Genomic DNA, 20,828 nt, shown 5'->3' with positions numbered 1-20,828 from the left:
TCCTGCGTCCCTCGACCGCATCACCCATCACCGCGACTGTCGACCACGGCCTACCGACCACCCAGACACTCCCACGACAGGACCACACCCATTCCCCCCGTTGCGTCAGGTCCCCATCCACTCATCGTTCGCAACAACTCCTAGCACCGCTCTTGGGTCCTTCAGGATCGCCTCCCCCGGCCGACTCTACCGAACCACCTTCGCGTTCTCTCTCTCCCCCCCAACATCGCCCTAGCATCGCCCATCCATCTCTCTCCATCCTCCGAGTCGCCGTCCGTCAAGGTTACAGCTTCGGTCTTCCTCTCCGCTTTGTCTCCGGTCGCGCACCCCTGGGTTCCGATCGCCATCAAGGGGGCTCCATCGCATATTCAACATCTATCGCCATATACCACACCACACACACCCATACACCCGACACCACCCAACTGTCGCCGCTTCCGCATCAACCGCATCAACCGCCGTATGCCGGTCCGGCCATCGCATCATCCTACAATTACTCTCGACACCCGTTCCCCATAGACGCTACCTAGTACAAACTCGCCCTCCTATACATACCATTTCCATCCTACAAACAAGATATAACGCGGCTCAACTTTCGCCGCTGTCAAGAGATCGGACGGGCCTGGTACCGAACCAGCAACCAAAACTGATACGGACGAGGCCAGTCTGCGGCCGATCGGGTCTGAGTCATTGACTTGACATAGGACGTCAGTCTGCCGCGGTGGAGCAAAGCAGCTGTCGATAACCACACTTTTGGTGCTGATAGTAGACGTCCAGATACAACAGTGTCGGTGTCGGAGCTTGGACCCTCTTCTACTGTGCCTTGAGCCCTTCTTCCGTCCGTCGTTTCCTCCATCGATCTGCTCGACTGCCTGGCCTTCTGCCGTTTCTCCGCTCTTTTTCGCATCGGCCTTCCCTTCGGCCACCCGTTCGGGCACACCTGCGCCTCCCGTCTCCTCCGACCTCTCCAGACCCTGAAACGATCGTACTGAGCTCGACCCCTTTCGCAACTCCTCTTCCATCCCATACCACCGTATAGTCCTCTTCATCCAACCCAGCCTCGTCGTTGCCTGGCGCATAACATATCCGAGGAGCCATCAAGGTACCTCGTACCTGGGACTTCTTCCCTCGACCACGCATTCGTCGTTTCATCTTTGGCTTCGACACATCCTCGACCTATCATCTCCACTTGCATCATTGCATAACCGAACGCCTCCGCTTGCCAATACATCGGCCTTATTAATACACACTTCTCCGCTTCTGCCTTGGGCTCGTCTTCATCATTCCAACCACCTGAACCCCAGATCGGAAGCACCAGACCATTTGGCGTATACATGCCTGCCAGACTTGAGGTTGACGTCTTCCGAATAGTTTAGGCCCTTGGGCTATCTACCTTTTACACAGACTTCCCGTCATCAACACGCACACCAGGAAGCCATGTCGGAACGAACATCTGCTTCCTCGTCTTCGAGGAGGACGAGACAGAGTTACGATGCCATTGGATCCTTCGTCATTGACCAAGAGATAGGAAAAGGGAGCTTTGCAAAGGTTTACCTGGGCCGGCATAAGGTCAGTGAGCCCTGCAGCCTCCCATGTTCGATCCCGTAGCATCCCATACGGCCTTGAGCTCACATCCGTATCGTGATTCGGGCTGCTTGCTGACGTATCATGTCTTGTAGGTCACTGGCGCATTGGTTGCCGTCAAATCCGTCGAGCTCGCCCGCCTCAATAAGAAGCTGAAGGAAAACCTGTACGGGGAAATTCAAATCCTCAAGACCCTTCGACATCCTCACATCGTCGCGCTCCATGACTGTGTCGAGTCCTCTACTCACATTAATTTGATAATGGAGTATTGCGAACTTGGTGACTTGTCGCTGTTCATCAAGAAGCGAGACAAGTTGATCACAAATCCCTACACTCACGACCTTGCGCGGAAATACCCCGTCTATCCAAATGCCGGACTGAACGAGGTGGTGACTCGGCACTTTCTAAAACAGCTGGCGAGCGCATTGCAGTTTCTGCGCGCTGGGGATTTCGTTCACCGAGATGTCAAGCCCCAAAACCTTTTGCTGCTTCCATCTCCCCAGATGATGGCCGACAATAAGACGGCGAAACACATTATGAGCGGCAGCTATGACTCTTTTACACCTGCTGCCGGTCTAGCCTCGGCCCCGATGCTGAAGCTTGCTGATTTTGGTTTCGCCCGTGTACTTCCGTCGACATCCCTCGCCGAGACACTGTGCGGCTCTCCTCTTTACATGGCACCGGAAATTCTACGGTATGAAAAGTACGATGCGAAGGCGGATTTGTGGTCCGTTGGCACGGTTTTGTACGAAATGGTAACCGGACGACCGCCTTTCAAAGCCAGCAATCATGTGGAACTTCTGAGGAAAATCGAGTCATCGGGCGATGTGATCAAGTTCACAAGGGAGAGTGTTGTGAGCCAAGAGATGAAAGGCTTGATCCGTGCTCTGTTAAAGAAGAACCCGGTGGAACGAATAAGTTTCGAAGATTTATTTGACCATCCTGTTGTCACAGAACCTATTCCTGGACTTGTGGAAGACGACATCCCCCAACCACCACGTCGGAGGTCCGTGAAGGAGGAGAGGCCTGTCAGTAGGGCAGAAGAGTCGCTCGTACCCTCGAGGAAGCAGTCTCTCCGAAAGAACCTCGCAGATCGTGAGGGCATTCCTCAGACGGCTGGCCCCTCTTCACCAAAACCTCGCCGATCGTCTCCTCTAGCGACCCCTAACGAGCCCCCTGAGTTCAATAAACCGAACTACTTCCAGATGCAACCTAGAGATGATCGTCTTAGCCATTCTCCTCGACAGGAATCTGCCGAAGGGCTAGGGATTAAGCGCCCGCAAGTTCAACCGTCAACGTCTGCTCCAACCCGTCCATCTTCGTATGTAGACCGCCGACATCGCCCATCAAACGCCTCGCTCAGGGCTCCTGGCCGGGAAGCCAATGTCCCTTCAAATGATATCGTCAGGTCGAAGTCTACCAGAGTCTTGGCCACAAAACCCATGTCAGAGGAGGAGAGGGCAGCTCAGGATATTGCGTTTGAACGCGACTATGTGTTGGTGGACAAGAAGCATCTTGAAGTCAACGCACTTGCGGACCAAATATCAATGTACCCCCAACAGCCACAATCCCCAAAGTCGGCGCAAATCGTCAGACGCGCAACTCAACAAGGCTCACCCACCTCGACGAGTGGTGCAGTTCCGAGCCCACCTTCCAGAGCGCTTCAGCTGGCTCAGGGTCATAGCCGTCAGGGTTCATACGACAAGGCACTTGGGACGAGTCCCAGCAAGGCGACCTCGGTGATTTCCAAGGCTATCCAAGATGCTAGCTTGCGGTTATTCGGATTCAAGTACGCCCCTCACCTGCTAGGCAAAGGCCCATCTCCTGTGCCGCTGTACAACCCGTTCCCGACGTATCCAGCCCCAAATGCCCAGACCGGCTTGATTGCAGATGGGAAGCAAGGCACCCCCGTGGACGAAGACTCCCGTGTAGCCCAGTGCATAGAGGATCACGCAACACGGAGTGATGTTGTGTACGGATTTGCCGAAGTCAAGTACAAGCAACTTGTTCCGCTTGCGCCCTCGATGGATCATGGTCTTGGCGGTGCGCCCATTGAGAAGTCGGCAGAGGAGGATGGGCTTACAGCCGAAGCCATCGTCTCGTTGTCTGAGGAGGCACTAGTCCTATATGTCAAGGCGCTCACCCTTCTGGCCAAGTCGATGGATATCGCCAGCCTCTGGTGGTCACGGAAAAACAAGGTTGAGACGAGCAACAGTATCACTTCGGCGGCACGGGATTCGGCAAACTCGGAAGCCTTGGCTCTCAGGATCAACGGTATTGTCCAATGGATCCGTTCACGCTTCAATGAAGTCTTGGAGAAAGCCGAAATTGTTCGGCTTAAGCTGGCTGAAGCACAGAAGCGACTACCCGAAGATCATCCCAGTCACCCAAACAATCATGCGAACGACTCTACGGCTCTGAACAGCCTCAGCACGGTCGGCGTATTCTTGAGCGAGGGGATTAGTGCCGAGAAGCTGATGTACGATCGCGCTATCGAGATGAGCCGTGCTGCTGCGATCAATGAGATTGCCAACGAGGATCTCCCCGGATGTGAGATCTCTTACATCACAGCCATCCGCATGTTGGAGGCTGTTATGGATCAGGATGACGACCATCTCCCGAAACGAAAGGTTTCTGGTGCGTCAAAGGAGGAGAAGGCTGGCGCCAAGGACGAGCTATCAGACGAGATCAACAACGAGGACAAGCAAGTCGTCCAAAACGGTAAGCCAACTTCTGTGCTCTCTAACTTACAACGATATTGGTCTTTGCTAACGAGGATGTGAAATTATAGTGATCAACATGGTTAACAACAGACTTACGGTCCTTAGGAAGAAGATGCGTTTGATTGAATCGGCTTCGAAAGCACAGCAACAACAGGGGCAGAGGCATCAGCAACAGGACCTGATGCGTCGCCGCAGCGGAGAGATGACATCCCGCAGCGTCCCTGCTTAGCAAGACTCGGCGTTTTCTTATGAATGAACGACACAGACCCAAAAGCAAGATATCGGCATTACAAAGCTCATGTGCCCCACGGCCGCTACCATACTTCGATCGCGCCTTTTATGGCCACTCTCCACTTCACTCTCGTCTCCGTTGTTTTCGTCTATCTATTTTTGTTATCATGCTACATACCATACCAAGGAGTTAGGGTTTGCTTTTATTTGTCTCTTCCACGTTGTCTACCTTGGGCCAGCTCCCGGCAGATGGCCTGGTTTGACATTACACATTGCGCTGGCGCCATAGGCTCGTGCTTTTCTCTTCATATTGTCGGAGGTAACACCAAACTTGGGGCGCTTGGCAGAGCTTCATGGAATTACTACCCTCTGGACGGTTTGACTTATCAAAGGCGTTTTGAGGAAGGTACACATTATCGAACACATTTTCAAGGGGGGATACTTACTACCAGATTGTTGATAAGACGGTTTTCTTTTTCGGAGTGTCATGTTCAAGCGGCTTCTTCTGACTATTTTTGGTTTCAGTGTGTTTTAATATCCTTTTTAGGATCCTTTGAGGTCAGGTTTTTTCGGTTGTTACTAGCAGCAAGTTCATGCAGTTGTGGTTACTAGCAGATATCAGGCCCAGTGCCTGTCATTTGGATGAAACAATAAACATATCCTTCATATATCATGACTTCCGCTTCTCACACATTTGTTGACCAAGAGGAGACGTCTTGAACAGATGAGTGCACCCTGGAGTACGCCTGCCAAGCGAAGCCAACTCATCTGATCATTAACCCGGCCTCCCAGCCGTGTGACCACGAATATGCGATAAATTCGTTGTCCTTCAAATGACGCTCATGAGTGTACTATTACGCTAAAATACTTTGGGTATATTATCTCCATATCAACGCGTTCCCTTCTCTCCTTACCATCCAAATTTCAAACTCCCTTCGAAAACGTCTGTCCACCCATCTTCTTGTCCAACTCCACGCACTCACTCAACCCACAAAGCTCAAAAAGCTCCCTGATCCCACCCGGCACCTGCTCACCACTGGCATCCTCCCCATCGCTCTTTTGCTTTTCGGTAAACCCAGCAGTCACCGCCCCCGTCTCCATCAACTCCCTCGCCGCCTTCTGGTATGCCAAATACGCATGCGTCATGGCAAAGCAGGGCCAGATGGCAATCCTGTACCCCAACTCCTTGGCCTCTTTGGCGTTCACCAACGGCGTCAGTCCGCCGGGTACCAAATTGACCAAACACGGCGTTGGGGCCATGGTCTCGGTAAACTTCTTCATCTCTTCCCGATCCTTGACACCTTCCAGGAACACTACGTCCGCACCGGCTTCCACTGCGGTTTTCAACCGGCTAACTGCCTCATCAAAACCCATACCCTGCAAAGCGTCGGTCCTGGCGATGATGACGAGATCACTCTGCAACCTCTCCCTCGCTTCGCGCGCCGCTTTGATGCGTGATGCGAAGGTGGTAACGTCGACGAGTTCCTTCCCGCCCAAGTGGCCGCAGCGCTTGGTGGTTACTTGGTCTTCCAAGTGCAAACCAGCTACACCACCCAATATGTAGCGCTCGACAGTCCGGGAGACCATTACCGGCCCGCCGAAGCCGGTGTCGATGTCGGCGATTAGGGGCACGGAGCGATCGAGGGAGGCGAGCGTGGACGCTTGACGGACCATGTCGTCCGCGGTGGTTAGGCCGAGATCAGGCATTCCCAAGAGGGAAATTGCTGTGCCTGCGCCGGTCTGTAGCACGATGAAGTTGTTAGCTAGGGTTAGGGCCGAAGGTGAGATTGGTGCGGACTGCGGACTGCATGCAAACTTACCATGTACAGATTCTTGAAACCCTGCTGAAGACAAACCCTTGCAGAGAGACCATCTTGCACGCCCGGGCAAACGATGAGCTCATCCGAGTCGAAGAGTTGAGCGCGGAGCTTGGCTGCTGCTTGGTTTATTACTGCCATTTTGTCAATTGTGAAGTGATAGTAAGTATTGAGATGGATGGGATGAGGCGAGAGAGTAAACTTCAATGGACCAACAAGCACAAGAACTGAGAGGATTTTGTATGCTTTTATTTGAAGAATTGAAAACCGATCTGTATACAAGCGTTTACTAATCCAACATCGCGAACATCCACCGACCGCTCTCCGGGTCAAGTGCGTGGCGGAGAGTTTTTATCGACCGCCCCCGGAGTTAAAACTCGGCGAATGCGCGGGCACGGCAGGATCGTTGTTGACATTATGTTCCATTGATCTCCGCTCCGCTTTCGGAGTTCGGTTTGTCAAGCTGTCGGGATCTCCCAACTTTAAAAAATCATGCCGATTGAAAGCGGCAGGAGCGGCAAATGTAGCGTGGGTGGTGGAGAGTGGGATGGATGGATCGTGGGGAGAGCGGGGTGGGGGCTTTTCATTTTGACCAAGATTATTCCTTGGTGACCATCAAGGTTCGCATTTTCTCTGTTTTTGTTTATTTGTTTTCTTCACGGGTTTCTTTGTCAAGACATTCTGCTTTAATGCCACGAACTAAATATCAAACACCATGGCGCTCACGAAACTATTGGCGATATACCACAGCTTCCCTTGCGACAACATCAACATTTTGCAACCCCCATTCGATACGATAAATCTTCACCATGTCCCCCACGCCCCTACGTCTTCTCGTGGGGGGAGACGTGAGATGAGTGAGGTCGGAATGCGTTGCCGAGAGTGAGACATTCCTCCGCTTGGCTTGCTTACATACTCTTCAACGTTGCCAAACTTGAGCCTCAACGTTCCATCGCCGCAAATCATGGGGTAGGGACGAACGTCGTCCGATCTTTCGGTTTCATCCGGAAGCTTCACCTCTCCTCTGGCGGCGCTGATTTCTAAAATTGATCTGCTACTCGTGTTTTAACGTGCTTGAGCTGTGTCTTTTGTGTTGATTGATATCCCTTGGTTGCTCCGGCCTCTCATAAAGCGTATTAACTCCCAATCCCGACCTAACTCCCCAAACCACCACACAATGGCAGCGACATTCCCCCCCTCCTGGACCCTCACCCCCTCCGCCCGCCTCGAAATCTTCACCACAAAAATCCTCCCCGCAGAACTCCAACCTTGCCTCCCTTCTCCGTCCACAACAACAGAAGACACCACCAACTTCAACCTTCGACGACGACGACGACGACCCCTCGCCATCCTAATAGTCGGCCAAACCGGCGCCGGCAAAACCCGTCTCGCACCCCTCCTCCTCCGCGCCATGACCACTTCCCACCCCTCCCATGCACCACCGCCAGCGCACTTGATAGCCGACACCTACAAGACCTACCACCCCTTTTACAGCGCCTGCCTGTCCCAGTTCCCTCCAGCGCAAGCCTCCGTTTTAGCAGGACTCGACGCCCGGCTCTGGCTACAAATGGTCTGCCAACACGCCGCCGAGCACAAAATCGACGTGCTAGTTGAGTCAGCGTGCAGACATCCGGATGATTTTCGGAAGCTGGCGGAGATTTTTCATAAAGGGGGTTATGTGACGAAAGTGGCTATCTTGGCGGTTCCCGAGGCGTTGAGTCGGTTGGGGTGTTTGGTGAGGTATTGGAACAAGCTGCCGGAGGCGGGGTCGAGGGGACTGCCTGTTAGGTTGACGCCGAGGAGGGTGCATGATGAGAGTTATCGGGGGCTGAGGGAGGCGGCGAGGTGGGTTGATGATGATGAGGGTGAGGCTGTGGATGCGGTTGTGGTGGTTAGGAGGGGGAATTTAGTTGGGTATGGGAATGAGAGGGTTGAACTTGATGATGGGGGGAGGAAATGGGTGAAGGAACCGGGAGCGCTGAGGGCGTTGGAGATTGAGAGGGCTAGGAAATTATCGGAGGAGGAAAAGAGGATTGTGGAGGAGGATTTGGAGGTTTTGAGGAGGGTGGGGGATCCGAAGGTTGATGAAGAGGTTGAGGCTATTCAGACGCTGGTGGATGGGATTGGGGTTGGGTTTTTGGGGACTTTTTCGGATCTGGAGCCGCTGGATGCGGATGAGTTCGTTAGGAGCGGTCTCGAGGAACGGTGATGTACACGGAAAAGGGGAGCCACCAAAGTCATGAATTCCGTGTTGCATGCTTCCGCCACAATTTTATGTTGGAATGCTGTTATTAGCACCGGTTATTGATCTTCCTTCTCTAGAGAACCATTTGACACGATGCTCCGAGTAGACTAGTGAGGTTGTCATTGCCAGTCGTTGGAGTTCCGTAGACTTATCTCTCAACTATGTCACTCCATTGGGAGCTCGGAGATCTTGTCGCCTATGGTAAGTCGTCTGAACTATGCGATGGCTTTGGTAGCAAGTATTTCATCCAACCTTTGATCCTGACGTTGTACATCTTCTCCTCGACTCTCACCATATCAGGTATAAGACTCACAGCTTCACTTTTAAGCCTCTCATCGACCCAAATAAATCTCCTCCCCCATCCTTCTTCCACAAAGCTCCCGGCGTTCTCTGTTACATCTCCAGACTTCATCTACTACATCTCCAGATCCTTTTTCTACCATTGCAGGTCCATCTTAATCAAGCGAACGCTGCCGTATATCAGTATCAGTTCCCGATTCAACGCCGGATATCGAATCCCTCAGTTGTTCACCTCAATACCACGGATCAAACTCACCACTATCCATCTCCAGTCTCATTATCATTACAGTTCCCAGACCGAACCTCACGCAAAGCTCAAGTGATTCGAACGTCTCGCCCACTTATCCAAAATGTCCAGAGGAAAAGTAGGCACCGGACGCCTCAAGCCAATCTTCAGAGGGCTCAACATCGCCCTATCCGGGACCTTTGACGGTCAATGGACAGACTCAAAGATTTCCCACTGGGTCAATCTCCGAGCCGGCACGTTTAGCCGGCAGATGAGCGAGGCCGTGACACATTTTATCTGCACGAAGGAGGAATTCGACAAGAAGGGGTCCAAAGGTGGGTTTTCATGTCCGCACGGATAAATGGCATGCATGGTTGCTGGAAAATACTTTTGGTAGAGGTACCTATGCTAGGAACAGAAGCAGAAGATGATGATTGCTGACATATCTGGTTTAAATCAGTCAAATCAGCACTTGCACGCGCGTACAAAAAGGACAAGAAATGCTTCATCGTCTCCTTTGACTGGCTTGAGGATTCGTTGTTCGGAAACAAGCGGCTGCCCGAGGACGACTACTCACATGTAGCGTCGCTCAAGGCCTTGCGGGAGAAGGCAAGGTTGGAGAGGAAGATTGCGAAGGGGGTCGAGGAGGAGGATAGGGCTGTGAATGAGAGTAAGTGTTTGGATCTGTGACCACTACCTTGTTGCCTTGCGGAGCAGCAGCATTGTTGGCTAACATGTGCTTTTCAATTACCTAGACTTCTACCACGTCTACTGGGATCCCACCGACCTCTTCCAGTATAACATCACCCTTCTCCGAGATGATCAGGAGATGGGTATTCTGGGGGAGAGATACGTGGTCAAGGTGAGTGAGCCTTTCAACCCTACCTGAGGTCGAAAGAATCCCTTCCAATCCGTCTAACAACAAGATCTTGGACTTGGACATCTCTCACATAACCTAACCAAACCGATTCTGCCCCTTCACGATTCCAAAGACAGACAACTAACATCAAGAATAAAAGCTGCACGAATCCAACGCCCTCCCTCATCTCTACCAAGTAGCTGTCAGATACTACAAAAGCAAGAAGGACACCATTCCGAAGCTGCACCGACTGTCCGAAACCCCGGGTGACTTTCAGCGGGAATACGACTCGTTCAAACGCTTCTTCGAGATCAAAGTCGGGTATCCGTGGGACGAGAGACTGGTCAGGGGCGTGGGAAGTTTGGGGGCAAAGTTCTTTTCTTATCAGCCACCGGTGAGTTCAATTCCTTGCCCTCTTGGGATTAAACCCTATGCACCAGGGAACTAACCGCGAATGTGGTCGGAAAAGACGGGTGGAAAGCCAGTTGGCTGGGTCCCAAAGGAATACATCCCAAAGGAGGAGCCAACTCCGGCCTCTGAAGCTCAAGTCAACAACACCAGCTCGGAGTCTATTGTGTCGAGTCACCAATCCGTCTTGGTGCCATCCAGGTCCGAAGCTGAGGTTAACGCCGGCTCGGAATCTATGCCCAGCGCTCAACCTACACCTACTTTGGTGCCCAACTCTGAAGTTCCCCCTACTCAAGAGAGTGTACCTACCACTTCCTCCTCGCAGATTGGATGTCACGATCAAACGCATCAGAACAATCAACATCAGCAGCAAGATGAAACCCAAGTCGCCATGTCTTCAGATTCGCCCCAGCATGACACACATGAGGAGGGTTTGGAGACAGCAACGGAAGATGCACAGCTCACTGAAGATGCAAAAGCCACCAACGGAGAAGACGCAACGGTCATCGGAATGCCAGTGGTGGATGGTCAGACACTGATCATCTAGATAACTAAACGCAATTTGACACCGAAGATTACCTATGTAGGTAGCAATGGAAATGACGTACGGAACGGGAAACTTTCAAACGGGTTCCGAAGCCATGCGTGAAGGAGCCGACAAGAGCTGTTGTTGTTGGTGGTAGCAAAACACGTTTCGAATCCTTTGGGATGGATGGATGACTGGAAAAGAAAATGGGATATCGTCGTCGAACCATTCATGTGTTTGACTTGGACATGGACATGTCGGTGTCATCTTGTCCTTTGAGTGGGGAAAAAAAAAAGAGGAGTTGGGTCATGTTGGTAGTTAAATATCTTATCAACCAACCGTTCGTTGCACACATCAAGAAAAAACTGCAAACAGTAAAATCGCAAGACGGAACGTTTATACACGCAGCCTTTATGGTAGACACTCTCGGCCGTCAGGCAAACACAGTTGAGAGGTTACTGGAGAGGTATAAGTACCTTTGCACCCTCAAGTTTCCTTGGATGCTGAGTTCTTGACCATCAACATTAGCATCACATCTATTCCCACAAGCAAAAATCACAACTACATCACTCAACCAACCATAATTCCCCCTTTCCAAGCCAGAAAACAGAAAAAATCACTCAACACACCCACCAAGCAAACAAAAGCCAACATGTCCCCCACTATCTCCAACACCACTTCCACATCTACTCTCGCTGCTGACACTGAGCAGCAGCAGCAGCAGCACCCCAAGGAGACCGCCTCCATTCCCGCCTCCGTCCCTGTTCAGACCACTTCCGCTACCACTACTGAGCCTACTGAGGCCGCCACCGCCATGGCTGAGAAAGTGAATGAGGAGGAGGATGCTAAGGACGCCAAGGAGGCTGAAGAGGGTGGCGAGAAGGATGCCACCACTCAGTAAGGGTAGGTAGCGACTCAGCCGTGATGGAACGCATGACGACACTAGTGGAGGAATGAAGAGATGTCAGCTCGGTGGCTAATATTTTAGACAGCCCGGGTTGGTCGGCATTGGACTTTAGGCAAACTGGGATGTGAAGGGATGTCTTGCGCAAGAGGGAAAAGGGGTAGATGGAGGTATGTGAGGCGCATAAAGCGAGGTACTGGTGGGGAAGAAAAGATAGACAAAGTATGGTTGGTCCCAAGAGGCGTGATGGGGAGGTATAGGTAGGACCTAGCGAGTTTAGTCCAATAAGTATATCGTTGAATTACTACTTTCCTCAACATCAATTTGCTCCTCCTTTGCTGTGATCCTCCCCCGTGATCTTCTCCTTCGACCCAAGTCACCCCCACTCCATCTCAAAACCTCAACTTGGGCAACACGAAAACCACCACCAACAACAAAATCATAAGGGCGTAGATATAGGCGAATAGCATCATCCTCCCCCACCATCCTTCCCCCTCCGTCATCCTCTGCAACGTGCTCATTTTGCCCGTGACCTTGGTCATCCCTTGCTCCGTCTTATTCATGCCTTCGCCCGCCCTCTCCATGACTTCTTTATCTTCATCCAGGTACGAAGAAAATGCCTGCGAGGAAGCCTTGAGCTCAGTGGCGAGCTTGAGGATGGACTCAGAGAGCGCGTCTTGCTCGGCTCGCTGGTTGTCGAGGATGGCTTCAGCGGTGGCGGAGATGGTTCCTGGTTGTGTTGAAGTTGTTGTTGTTGTTGAGGGTGGGAGCAGGGAGGAGGAGGTTGTTTGTGCTGTTGGCTTTTCGTTGGTTACGTCGTCGTTGGGCTGTCGGCGGGGGCGGATTATTTGGGTGGTGGTTGTTTCTGGGTATGGGTGCTTTTCGGAGAGCGATTCTGGTTGTTGACTCGTCTCCTCCATTTCTTCTCTGTCTGCCCCTTTCTTTTCGTTCCAGTCCTGGTTGTGTGGTTGCTGTCCCCTTTCTTCAGCGTTTGGTGCCTCCTCTGCTCCCTGATCCTGGTCCTGGTCCTGGTCGTCGCCCCAACCGTGCTCTTCCTCCTCTTCCTCAAGTGCCGGCGCACCGGGTGATTTGTTGGAATCCAAACTCTCGCTTGGTGTCGCTATTATGTCGGCAAGAATATCCTCACTGTCGGAGCTATCTTGCCCATCCTCACCCTCTCCTCCATGCTTGCTGGCCTCTTCTGCCGCGGCGATCTCGGCCAAGTCGCTCAGACGCTCCGTGAGTTGTTCGATAATTTCTCGCTTCCGTATTAAGTCGGATTGGATTTCGTTCTTCCGGACGTGGATCTTGACCCCTAATGCCTCCTGCTCTAGCTTGGTGAGGAGTGATCGGGCATATTTGATGTTCTGCAAGAGATCTGTTAGCGTGCTTGACTTGAGAGTCGTCGGGTTTCGGGTGGCTCCGTACTGCTTGCGCCTTCTCTCTTTCATACTCGCTTGCTCGTAGTCTAGCTTCGCGCTCGGCGTCGGCGCGCAGGATGGTTTGTTGGAGACGGTTGAGAAGTCGGGTCAGATCCGTTAGGGGATCGACTGGGCGCGTTACCGGGGTAACACCCGTTGTTGTTAATCCTGGGATATACCGAACCATTGTGTATGTTGTAAAGATATGTAATTGTTTCTCGGTGTTCCGGTCCTCGTGGCTTTCCTGAATGCGATCTCAAAAGTGGTTGATGCCGATGTTTCGGGAGCAAGTTGGAGTTGAGGACATTGATGGACAAATGTCCTGTTGGACTTGGGACCGGCCGCACTGTGAGGCGCGAGCTTGTGTGGGCCGACAGGGACCTTCCGCGTGGCTCAGTCAACCCTAACCCCTGTCTATGGACCGCAACGTCCGAGATGTGACCTTGTCCAGTTCACGACATGAATTGTGCAACCAGACGGCAACGAAGATCAAACCATCTAGGGTACTATCGACAGACTTTTCGCAGTTCGATCATGCCATGGTTGATTTCTGGTAACATGGAACAATGGTTTAAAACAGAAAACACCGGACCTGGATGGAAATCGTAAGGGGGTTCCATCGACTTACACAAAGAGGGTTAGGGTCTGGCTCTTATCGATTTGGAATTTGGATTAACTCACCAAAAGCTCTCGAGAGGAAACGGTGGTGTATCACAAACCGAGGCCGAGGAAACGGGATGAAAGCTCCCGCTAAACCCAGAGTTTAAAATCTCAACCCTTCCTCTTCTCATTTTGAGCTCAGTTGCTGCTCAATTGCTCACCTATCGGCCACCACACCATGACCCGGTTGGCCGTGACTCGTGCGCTGCGGAGTGTTCCCCGGGCCACCATCTTATCGAGACCACAGCTCCCCAGAACCCCATCTTTCAGGAACAGGGCTCCCCCTTCTTTGGCCAACTACACCCGCCGCAACCTATCAACAACCGCTCGCCGTTTAAGTGACAAAGACGAAGACGAAGACGAGAGAAAATGGTCAACTCCTCTGGCAAAACAGCTGGCTGAGGCCATCACGGTCTGTTGAGAGACCCCTTAACAAGATGGCAAAATGTACTGACATCAATATAGGCAACCGGGCCAGTGCCGCTAGCCAGCTTCATGCGCATGTGCCTAACTGGCGACATTGGTGGTTACTACACGGGCGCCATTGAGAAATCCGAGCAGAACCGTGACCAGTTCGGTGCCGCAGGCGACTTCGTTACGTCGCCTGAGATCTCCCAAGTCTTTGGTGAGCTTTGCGGGCTGTGGTATGTCACCGAATGGCTGGCCCAAGGACGGCCGAGTAAAGGGGTCGAACTCATCGAAGTCGGCCCCGGTCGTGGTACTTTGATGGATGATATGCTTCGGGTATGTCTGTCGCTCTCACCCTATTATCACTCGTCCATGAACCTGGCACTAACATTTCGACAAAAGACAATACAAAACTTCCCAGAGATGGCTAAGAGCATCGATGCTGTTTACATGGTCGAGGCCAGTCCCCAGCTCAGAATTGCCCAGAAGAACCTGCTATGCCGAGAGGATGCCGCCATGAGCGAGTCCAAGGTCGGATATCACAGTCACTGCAAGTACGGCAACATTCCCATCGTCTGGACGGAGACCATCAAGTCCATTCCCTATGGTATGTCATTAGATCTCTTCATACCTCCTCCATCTCCCCTTCCTGCCACAAACCAACTGACACCCTCATCCTGTTATAGACCCCGAAAAAACCCCCTTCATAATGGCCCACGAATTCTTCGACGCCCTCCCCATCCACGCCTTCCAATTAGTCGAAGTCCATCCCTCGTCTTCCGATTCCGCTCCCGCCTCCTCCCCCGTAGCGAAAATCACTACCACATCCGGTCCCAAAACATTCAAAAAGCCCTCCTCCGACACGCCAGGTGGTTCCACCCTCGAATGGCGCGAACTCCTCGTCTCCCCCACCCCTCCCTTTTCCACGCACTCTTCCCTCCGCACCCCCACCTCTCAAAACCCTCACCTCACCCCTCCCCCGGATTTCCAACTCACCTTATCCCCCTCACCCACGCGCCACTCCCTTTATCTCCCGGACCTTTCCCCCCGGTACCGCGCCATCAAATCCTCCTCCGCCTCCTCTTCCTCTTCTACCACCTCCCAGTTACCCGACGGCACTTCCCGAGGTGGCGGCCCCGGTTCCCTAATCGAAATCTCGCCAGACACATACCTCTTCGCGACGGACTTCGCCACCCGCATAGGCGGCTCCCCCTCGCATCCCAAGGCTCAACCCCGCGGCGCCGCTTTGATATTAGATTACGGCCCCGGCGACGGGAGCGTGCCGGTGAACTCGCTAAGGGGTATCAGGAAACATCACCTCGTCAGTCCCTTCGCGGAGCCAGGTCTTACGGACTTGAGCGCGGACGTGGACTTTAGCGCGATAGCGGAGGCGGCGGTGAATGCGAGTGAAGGGGTCGAAGTACACGGGCCGGTGGAGCAGGGGTGGTTATTGGAGGGGATGGGGGGTAGAGAGAGGGTTGAGAGTTTGGTTAGGGCTGGATTGCAGACGAAAAAAGGGGATGAGGAAAAGGAAAAGTTTGTCGAGGATTTGAGAAGGAGTTGGGAACGGCTGGTGGATCGGGGACCGAATGGGATGGGCAGGGTATATAAGGCTTTGGCGATCGTGCCAGAGAATGATGGGCGGAGGAGGCCGGTTGGGTTTGGGGGGGATGTTGTTATGTAGGATTTGAGAAAGAGTGTTTGGGTGTAGGTGAAGTGAGGCATCAGCTTTTCCTGAACAGCCAGGCTTACAGCTTGTACTATATGTAGTAGGAAAGAGTTTCATGTCTATTATTGTACACAAAGAAACCGGAATATGCTCATCGTTCTTTTCTCCATTTAGCCTCGCCGAGCCTACGTAGCCTCAATGTACCGATTTCAACCTCTAAACGACAAAGTGAATTCTAAGAAATAGGAGTAAGATGGCCGGAAGAAAATGCAGGCATCCAACAAACGCCATCAAGAACAGATGTAGTAGAAACCAAGAAAAGACAAAACATATGATACACGGCCATGTTGCTTCGGTCACAAACCGACAGTACACCTTCTTGGGATGTTTCTCGTCAACAAAAATTAGACTCTTCATAGTTATTCTACTAATCCTCCCACCAAAACATCTTGTGATTAAATAGCCCTGGAGCCCTTTACTTCTTGGCTCTCACCAGATTGCCCTCCTCGTCACTATCCTCGTCAGACGAGAACTTATCGCCATCCTCACCGACCGCAAAGATAGTCTCCCCATCCATGGAGTCCCGATGAGGGCTAGGTCTCCTCTGTTGTTGTTGTTGTTGCTGCTGCTGCTGCTGCTGGGAGGAGCTGCTTGGTCCTGCTAGGTTTCGTGACTGGGGCTGCAGACTAGCTCCAGCACCCGAACCCAAGCCCGCATTTTCATTCTGGTTCTTCCTTCCCTTCATGCCAACCTGGGCCTCTTCGTCATCACTATCATCCGGCGCACCGATATCCAAGTTCGAAAATTCGATAGTGCCGTCGTCATCCTGAGCAATCTCGTCACTCATGGCAAATCGCTTGTTGTTCGCTGTCGGGCGCCACACGTAGGCAATGAAAGCGACATCGGCAAAATAGACAAGGTTCGGCCAGCCGTCAAGGATGAACCATCTGCTCTTCCAGTGGAAGGGAACGTAACCAGGATCGCTGGCTTGAGAAAACTCGAAGCTGTTCCAGAAGAAGAAGCCAAAGATGACGAGGATGGAGATGAGGATGCACCACCACAGCTTCTTGTACATGCCCTCCTTGACGTGCTGCTTGCGTTCCTTGAGGTCCTTGAGGGTCCAGCTAAGCGAATTGAGCGTCCATACATAAAAGGCCGTCAAGGTACCCGCCAGAGGGAGGATTATGAGTAGAACGAAGGGGCCGGCGCTGTCTGGGTTGACAAGAAGACCCGTCATGGCGTAGACGATACCGAAGACGAAGTGGGCAATGGCGAGCCAGCGGACGTAGATCATGGTGCGGCCGAGTGTGTGCTTGACGACGCCGTAGCCCATGCACACGATAAGGAGGAGGAAGAAGGAGAATGAGTTGCGAGCGGCATTAAGAATGGCCACCACAATGAGTAGTACGCGGGAGCCGAGGTTCGAGCCGTGGCGGTTGAGGAAGTCTGGAGATCAACGGTGATTAGCGATTACCTAGGCAGAAGGGCCGAGCTGCTAGAAAAACGTACCGTAGAAACCCCATGTCATCAGCATTTCAACGACGAGGAAGATAAGAATAGCTGTAATGTAATTCTGCACAGCCAAGATATCCGAACGGTGCTGGAAGTACAGGAAACCCCAGAATGCCAACACCAAGGCGTACAAGATAGTGATGCCGCCATAGAATGGCAGCTTGGGGATCTGTGTAGCAGGGAGCTCTCCATAGGCGTTCCGGAACTCGACAAGCGCCTCGTACTTATCGGCCGTATACTTGTCCGTAAGCACGCAGTAGTAGCCAGTGTTCTTGATCTGGTACTTGACTGGGGCCGATTTCTTGAGATGGATGGCGTCGGTGAAGACAATGTTCTTGGATAGCGCAGCGGCGTTGGGTGCGAGGATGTACTCGCCCACGTTGGTGGTGTTGCAGTATCCGGCGTCGACATACTTGGGCTCGCAGATGCCAACCCTACGGTCGGCGCCCTCAGGAAGGACACCGACAAGGTCCGAGTCCTGCCATTCGAAGATAAGGAGACTGACAATGGGATCGTCGCCAGCGTCGGAGCCGAAGTCTGTAAACTTGACACTGATGAAGGGATTGACCGGGCCAGTCCATGTCTCTTTACTGTACATGCCCGCGCATCGTTGCCGGTTCTCTTCGGTTTCGTCCTGCCATTGAGGATGACTTGTCAGCACTTTCGTGTTGTCTATTGTAGGACTAATGATGTGTCTAGGTGTGCAGCCTGCCACTTACTAGCTTGACCTCCAAGGCCTGTGCCGTCCATGCGGACAACACCAGGAGGAAGAAGGCATACGCCCAGCTCCTCATTGTAGCTGTTCGAGAGGGTGTCGGTCCTCAGCCGTGGTGTTTTGTAGGGTGATGTCGTCGGTTTGGCGTAAATCGTTCGTTCGTTCAGCAGTGCCTCCGAGGTTGCTGCTGCCGTCGTGTCTCCGGAAGAGATGGATCAAGGGGAGGATGGGGCTCGGTCGCGAAACATGGGGTTCGTTATTCTCGGTTACGTATGCGGGAATCCCTTGGCTGCGACTGTGGTGGCTCGTGGGGCGAACCAGACGTCGATGGTTGAAATTTGAAAAGGGACGGGAGTCAGGGAGAGTCGAGAAAGGTGGAAGAGGACAAAAGTTGAGTTGAAACAGTTGTCGTGGAGCAACTGTTCCTGTAGCTGTTTGGCTGCTGTGTCCCTCCAAGTGGAAGTGTACTTGCACAGGCACTCTGTCAACTCCCGGGCAGTTGTGTCGTTCCGCACCACCACCAGCACAGCCTTGCAATTAATATGAGCACAGTATCGCCCGCACTGGCAGAGTCCCCTGTTGGTTCAGTTCTAAATCTGGTGCAAAACGGGCACCTCAACGGCCGACGTCAGGGCCGTTCCAGCAGTTCTCGGTATAGTGCGGGCTGTGGGGCGGCTGACGAAGCTCATGTCATGTCATGCAGGCGGATAAGATAAGTAAGACTTAAGCTAAGGGACCGGGATCTCGACTTGTTCCCAAGTTCTAGACTTTGTCGCAAACACCACACTTACAACCATCTTCAACCCGCCGGCTCGACAAGATGGGCAAAGGAACCGATAAACTATACATCACCCACTCCGAGTGGTCGTCCTCGGATGCGTACGGCGCTAGTAGCGGTGTCAATGCTGGCGCGCGTGCCCAGCGGCGCGGTGCCAATTTCAAGAAACTTCCCTTCAACTTCTGCGCCGCCAGTCTCCAACCCTTTAAGAACCCAGTCTGCACTCCCGACGGCACCATTTTCGATGTCGAAGTCATCGGCGCATGGCTCGAAAAGCACAAGACGAACCCCGTCAACGGCGAGCCGCTCTCGGCCAAGGACCTGATCAAGCTCAACTTTGCGCGCAACGGCGACACCACCGACTCGGACGAGAACAAGGGCGACCTCATCGATCCCGTCACCTTCAAGGTCTTCACCGACAATACCCACATTGTCGCCATCCGCCATGGCTCCTACGCCAACGTCTTCGCCTGGGAAACCGTCGAGCGCATGAACATCAAGGCCAAGATGTGGCGCGACCTGGTTGACGATGAAGAGTTCGGCCGCAAAGACATCATCACCCTGCAAGACCCTCAGAACATCTCCAACAGCCGCGACCTCAGCCAGTTCAAATACCTCCAAGACGGTCAGGAAGCCATCCTCACCAAGGAACAGGAAGAAGAGCGCAAAGGCGGCACCGTCAACATCGAAGCCCTCGGCCGTGTGGGGGAGAAGGTTCTCCGCGCCAAGGAAGCCGTCGAGCGCGCTCGCGCAGCCCGACAAGCCGGCGGCGCGGACGTCAACCGTCTCACCCAAGCCCTCACCACCTCGACTTCCTCCGCCACCGGTACCAACAAATCGATTGCCCCCCACGCCCAATCCCTAATCCAAGAGCGCAAACGCCCCGCCAACGCAGCAACCTACACAACCGGCCTAACCGCCGCCTCCTTCACCTCCACGGGTCTCACCCCTTCAACCTCCGGCACCCTCGCCCTCTTGTCAGAAGAGCAATACCTCCTCAAGCCCTCGCACCGCATCAAAACAAAGGGTTACGTACGAATGGACACCAACCTCGGCGCCCTAACCCTCGAACTCCTGCCCGAATTCGCCCCCAAAGCCGTCTGGAACTTCCTCCGCCTTTCCGAAAAGGGCTACTACAAAGACGTGGCCTTCCACCGGTCCATACGCAACTTCATGATCCAAGGCGGCGACCCCTCCGGCACGGGGCGCGGGGGCCAATCGATATGGGGCAAGAATTTCGAAGATGAATTCGAAGGGCCCATGACCCACTCCGCCCGTGGCATAATCAGCATGGCCAACAAGGGCAAGAATACAAACAGCTCGCAATTCTTCATCACCTACCGCCCTGCTTCCCATTTGGATAGGAAACATACCATTTTCGCCAAAGTCATCGAAGGACAAGATACGACCCTTACAAAAATGGAGAATGTGGCCACCGATGGCTCGGATCGCCCTCTCAACAAGATTGTTATCAAGGATGTGGTTATCTTGATTGATCCGTTTGCGGAGTGGTTGAAGGAGAAGAAGGATAAGGAGGGGGAGGAGGAACGTAAGAAAGAGGTGGCGAGACGGGGAGGTACCGAGGATGATCGGACGACGTGGACGGGGAAGAGGATCAGGGCTGATGGGACGGTGGAGGGGGGGCAAGGGACCGCAGAAGGGGGGCCGAAGGTGGGCAAGTATTTGGATGTGGGGGCTGCGAAGAAAACAACGACGAAAGCGGCAGAAGAAGAGGCAGAGGTTGATACGTGGGAAGAACCGGTGAGGAAAAAGGCCAAGATGGGAGGGTTTGGGAATTTTGATGGGTGGTAATTTTGGGTTGAATAGCATTTGCATCAGCTT

At 53.0% G+C, this 20,828-nt stretch overlaps 9 protein-coding genes across 9 annotated transcripts; 6 read left to right on the top strand and 3 right to left on the bottom strand.

Annotated features, from left to right (window-relative positions):
• Positions 1-84: 84 nt before the first annotated feature.
• SMAC4_02237 (uncharacterized protein) lies at positions 85-5,218 on the top strand. Its single transcript, XM_003350476.2, has 4 exons — positions 85-707; positions 787-1,569; positions 1,680-4,305; positions 4,376-5,218. The coding sequence occupies exons 2-4, from the start codon at positions 1,438-1,440 to the stop codon at positions 4,534-4,536; spliced, it is 2,919 nt and encodes a 972-aa protein (XP_003350524.1). The 5' UTR covers positions 85-707; positions 787-1,437; the 3' UTR covers positions 4,537-5,218.
• A 106-nt stretch (positions 5,219-5,324) lies between these two features.
• On the bottom strand, positions 5,325-6,496 carry SMAC4_02238 (uncharacterized protein; the record flags this gene model as incomplete). The annotated part of the gene is made up of 2 exons (XM_003350477.2): positions 5,325-6,278; positions 6,359-6,496. 2 exons carry the CDS (start codon positions 6,494-6,496, stop codon positions 5,463-5,465), a joined length of 954 nt encoding a protein of 317 aa, XP_003350525.1. The 3' UTR covers positions 5,325-5,462.
• An 842-nt stretch (positions 6,497-7,338) lies between these two features.
• On the top strand, positions 7,339-8,564 carry SMAC4_02239 (uncharacterized protein; the record flags this gene model as incomplete). The annotated part of the gene is made up of 1 exon (XM_003350478.2): positions 7,339-8,564. Exon 1 carries the CDS (start codon positions 7,767-7,769, stop codon positions 8,562-8,564), a length of 798 nt encoding a protein of 265 aa, XP_003350526.2. The 5' UTR covers positions 7,339-7,766.
• Positions 8,565-9,250: 686 nt separating this feature from the next.
• Positions 9,251-10,940, top strand: SMAC4_02240 (uncharacterized protein; the record flags this gene model as incomplete). Its single annotated transcript, XM_003350479.1, has 5 exons — positions 9,251-9,461; positions 9,587-9,796; positions 9,882-9,988; positions 10,146-10,379; positions 10,455-10,940. The coding sequence occupies 5 exons, from the start codon at positions 9,251-9,253 to the stop codon at positions 10,938-10,940; spliced, it is 1,248 nt and encodes a 415-aa protein (XP_003350527.1).
• A 631-nt stretch (positions 10,941-11,571) lies between these two features.
• Positions 11,572-11,820, top strand: SMAC4_02241 (uncharacterized protein; the record flags this gene model as incomplete). Its single annotated transcript, XM_003350480.1, has 1 exon — positions 11,572-11,820. One exon carries the CDS (start codon positions 11,572-11,574, stop codon positions 11,818-11,820), a length of 249 nt encoding a protein of 82 aa, XP_003350528.1.
• Positions 11,821-12,098: 278 nt separating this feature from the next.
• Positions 12,099-13,587, bottom strand: SMAC4_02242 (uncharacterized protein). Its single transcript, XM_024655697.2, has 2 exons — positions 13,252-13,587; positions 12,099-13,190 (listed from the first exon to the last, which is right to left on the bottom strand). Exons 1-2 carry the CDS (start codon positions 13,429-13,431, stop codon positions 12,216-12,218), a joined length of 1,155 nt encoding a protein of 384 aa, XP_024511544.2. The 5' UTR covers positions 13,432-13,587; the 3' UTR covers positions 12,099-12,215.
• A 231-nt stretch (positions 13,588-13,818) lies between these two features.
• SMAC4_02243 (uncharacterized protein) lies at positions 13,819-16,125 on the top strand. The gene is made up of 4 exons (XM_003350482.2): positions 13,819-14,316; positions 14,370-14,648; positions 14,715-14,919; positions 14,999-16,125. The coding sequence occupies exons 1-4, from the start codon at positions 14,083-14,085 to the stop codon at positions 15,994-15,996; spliced, it is 1,716 nt and encodes a 571-aa protein (XP_003350530.1). The 5' UTR covers positions 13,819-14,082; the 3' UTR covers positions 15,997-16,125.
• A 301-nt stretch (positions 16,126-16,426) lies between these two features.
• Positions 16,427-18,730, bottom strand: SMAC4_02244 (uncharacterized protein). Its single transcript, XM_003350483.2, has 3 exons — positions 18,213-18,730; positions 17,491-18,127; positions 16,427-17,427 (listed from the first exon to the last, which is right to left on the bottom strand). Exons 1-3 carry the CDS (start codon positions 18,285-18,287, stop codon positions 16,457-16,459), a joined length of 1,683 nt encoding a protein of 560 aa, XP_003350531.1. The 5' UTR covers positions 18,288-18,730; the 3' UTR covers positions 16,427-16,456.
• Positions 18,731-18,982: 252 nt separating this feature from the next.
• Positions 18,983-20,798, top strand: SMAC4_02245 (uncharacterized protein; the record flags this gene model as incomplete). Its single annotated transcript, XM_003350484.2, has 1 exon — positions 18,983-20,798. The coding sequence occupies exon 1, from the start codon at positions 19,029-19,031 to the stop codon at positions 20,796-20,798; it is 1,770 nt and encodes a 589-aa protein (XP_003350532.1). The 5' UTR covers positions 18,983-19,028.
• Positions 20,799-20,828: the final 30 nt, after the last annotated feature.

The sequence above is a fragment of the Sordaria macrospora genome, chromosome 4 (assembly GCF_033870435.1).
Source record: "Sordaria macrospora chromosome 4, complete sequence".
Classification (NCBI taxonomy): domain Eukaryota; kingdom Fungi; phylum Ascomycota; class Sordariomycetes; order Sordariales; family Sordariaceae; genus Sordaria; species Sordaria macrospora.
Note: the sequence above shows the minus strand (reverse complement) of the source record. Positions and strands in the feature narration are given on the sequence as shown.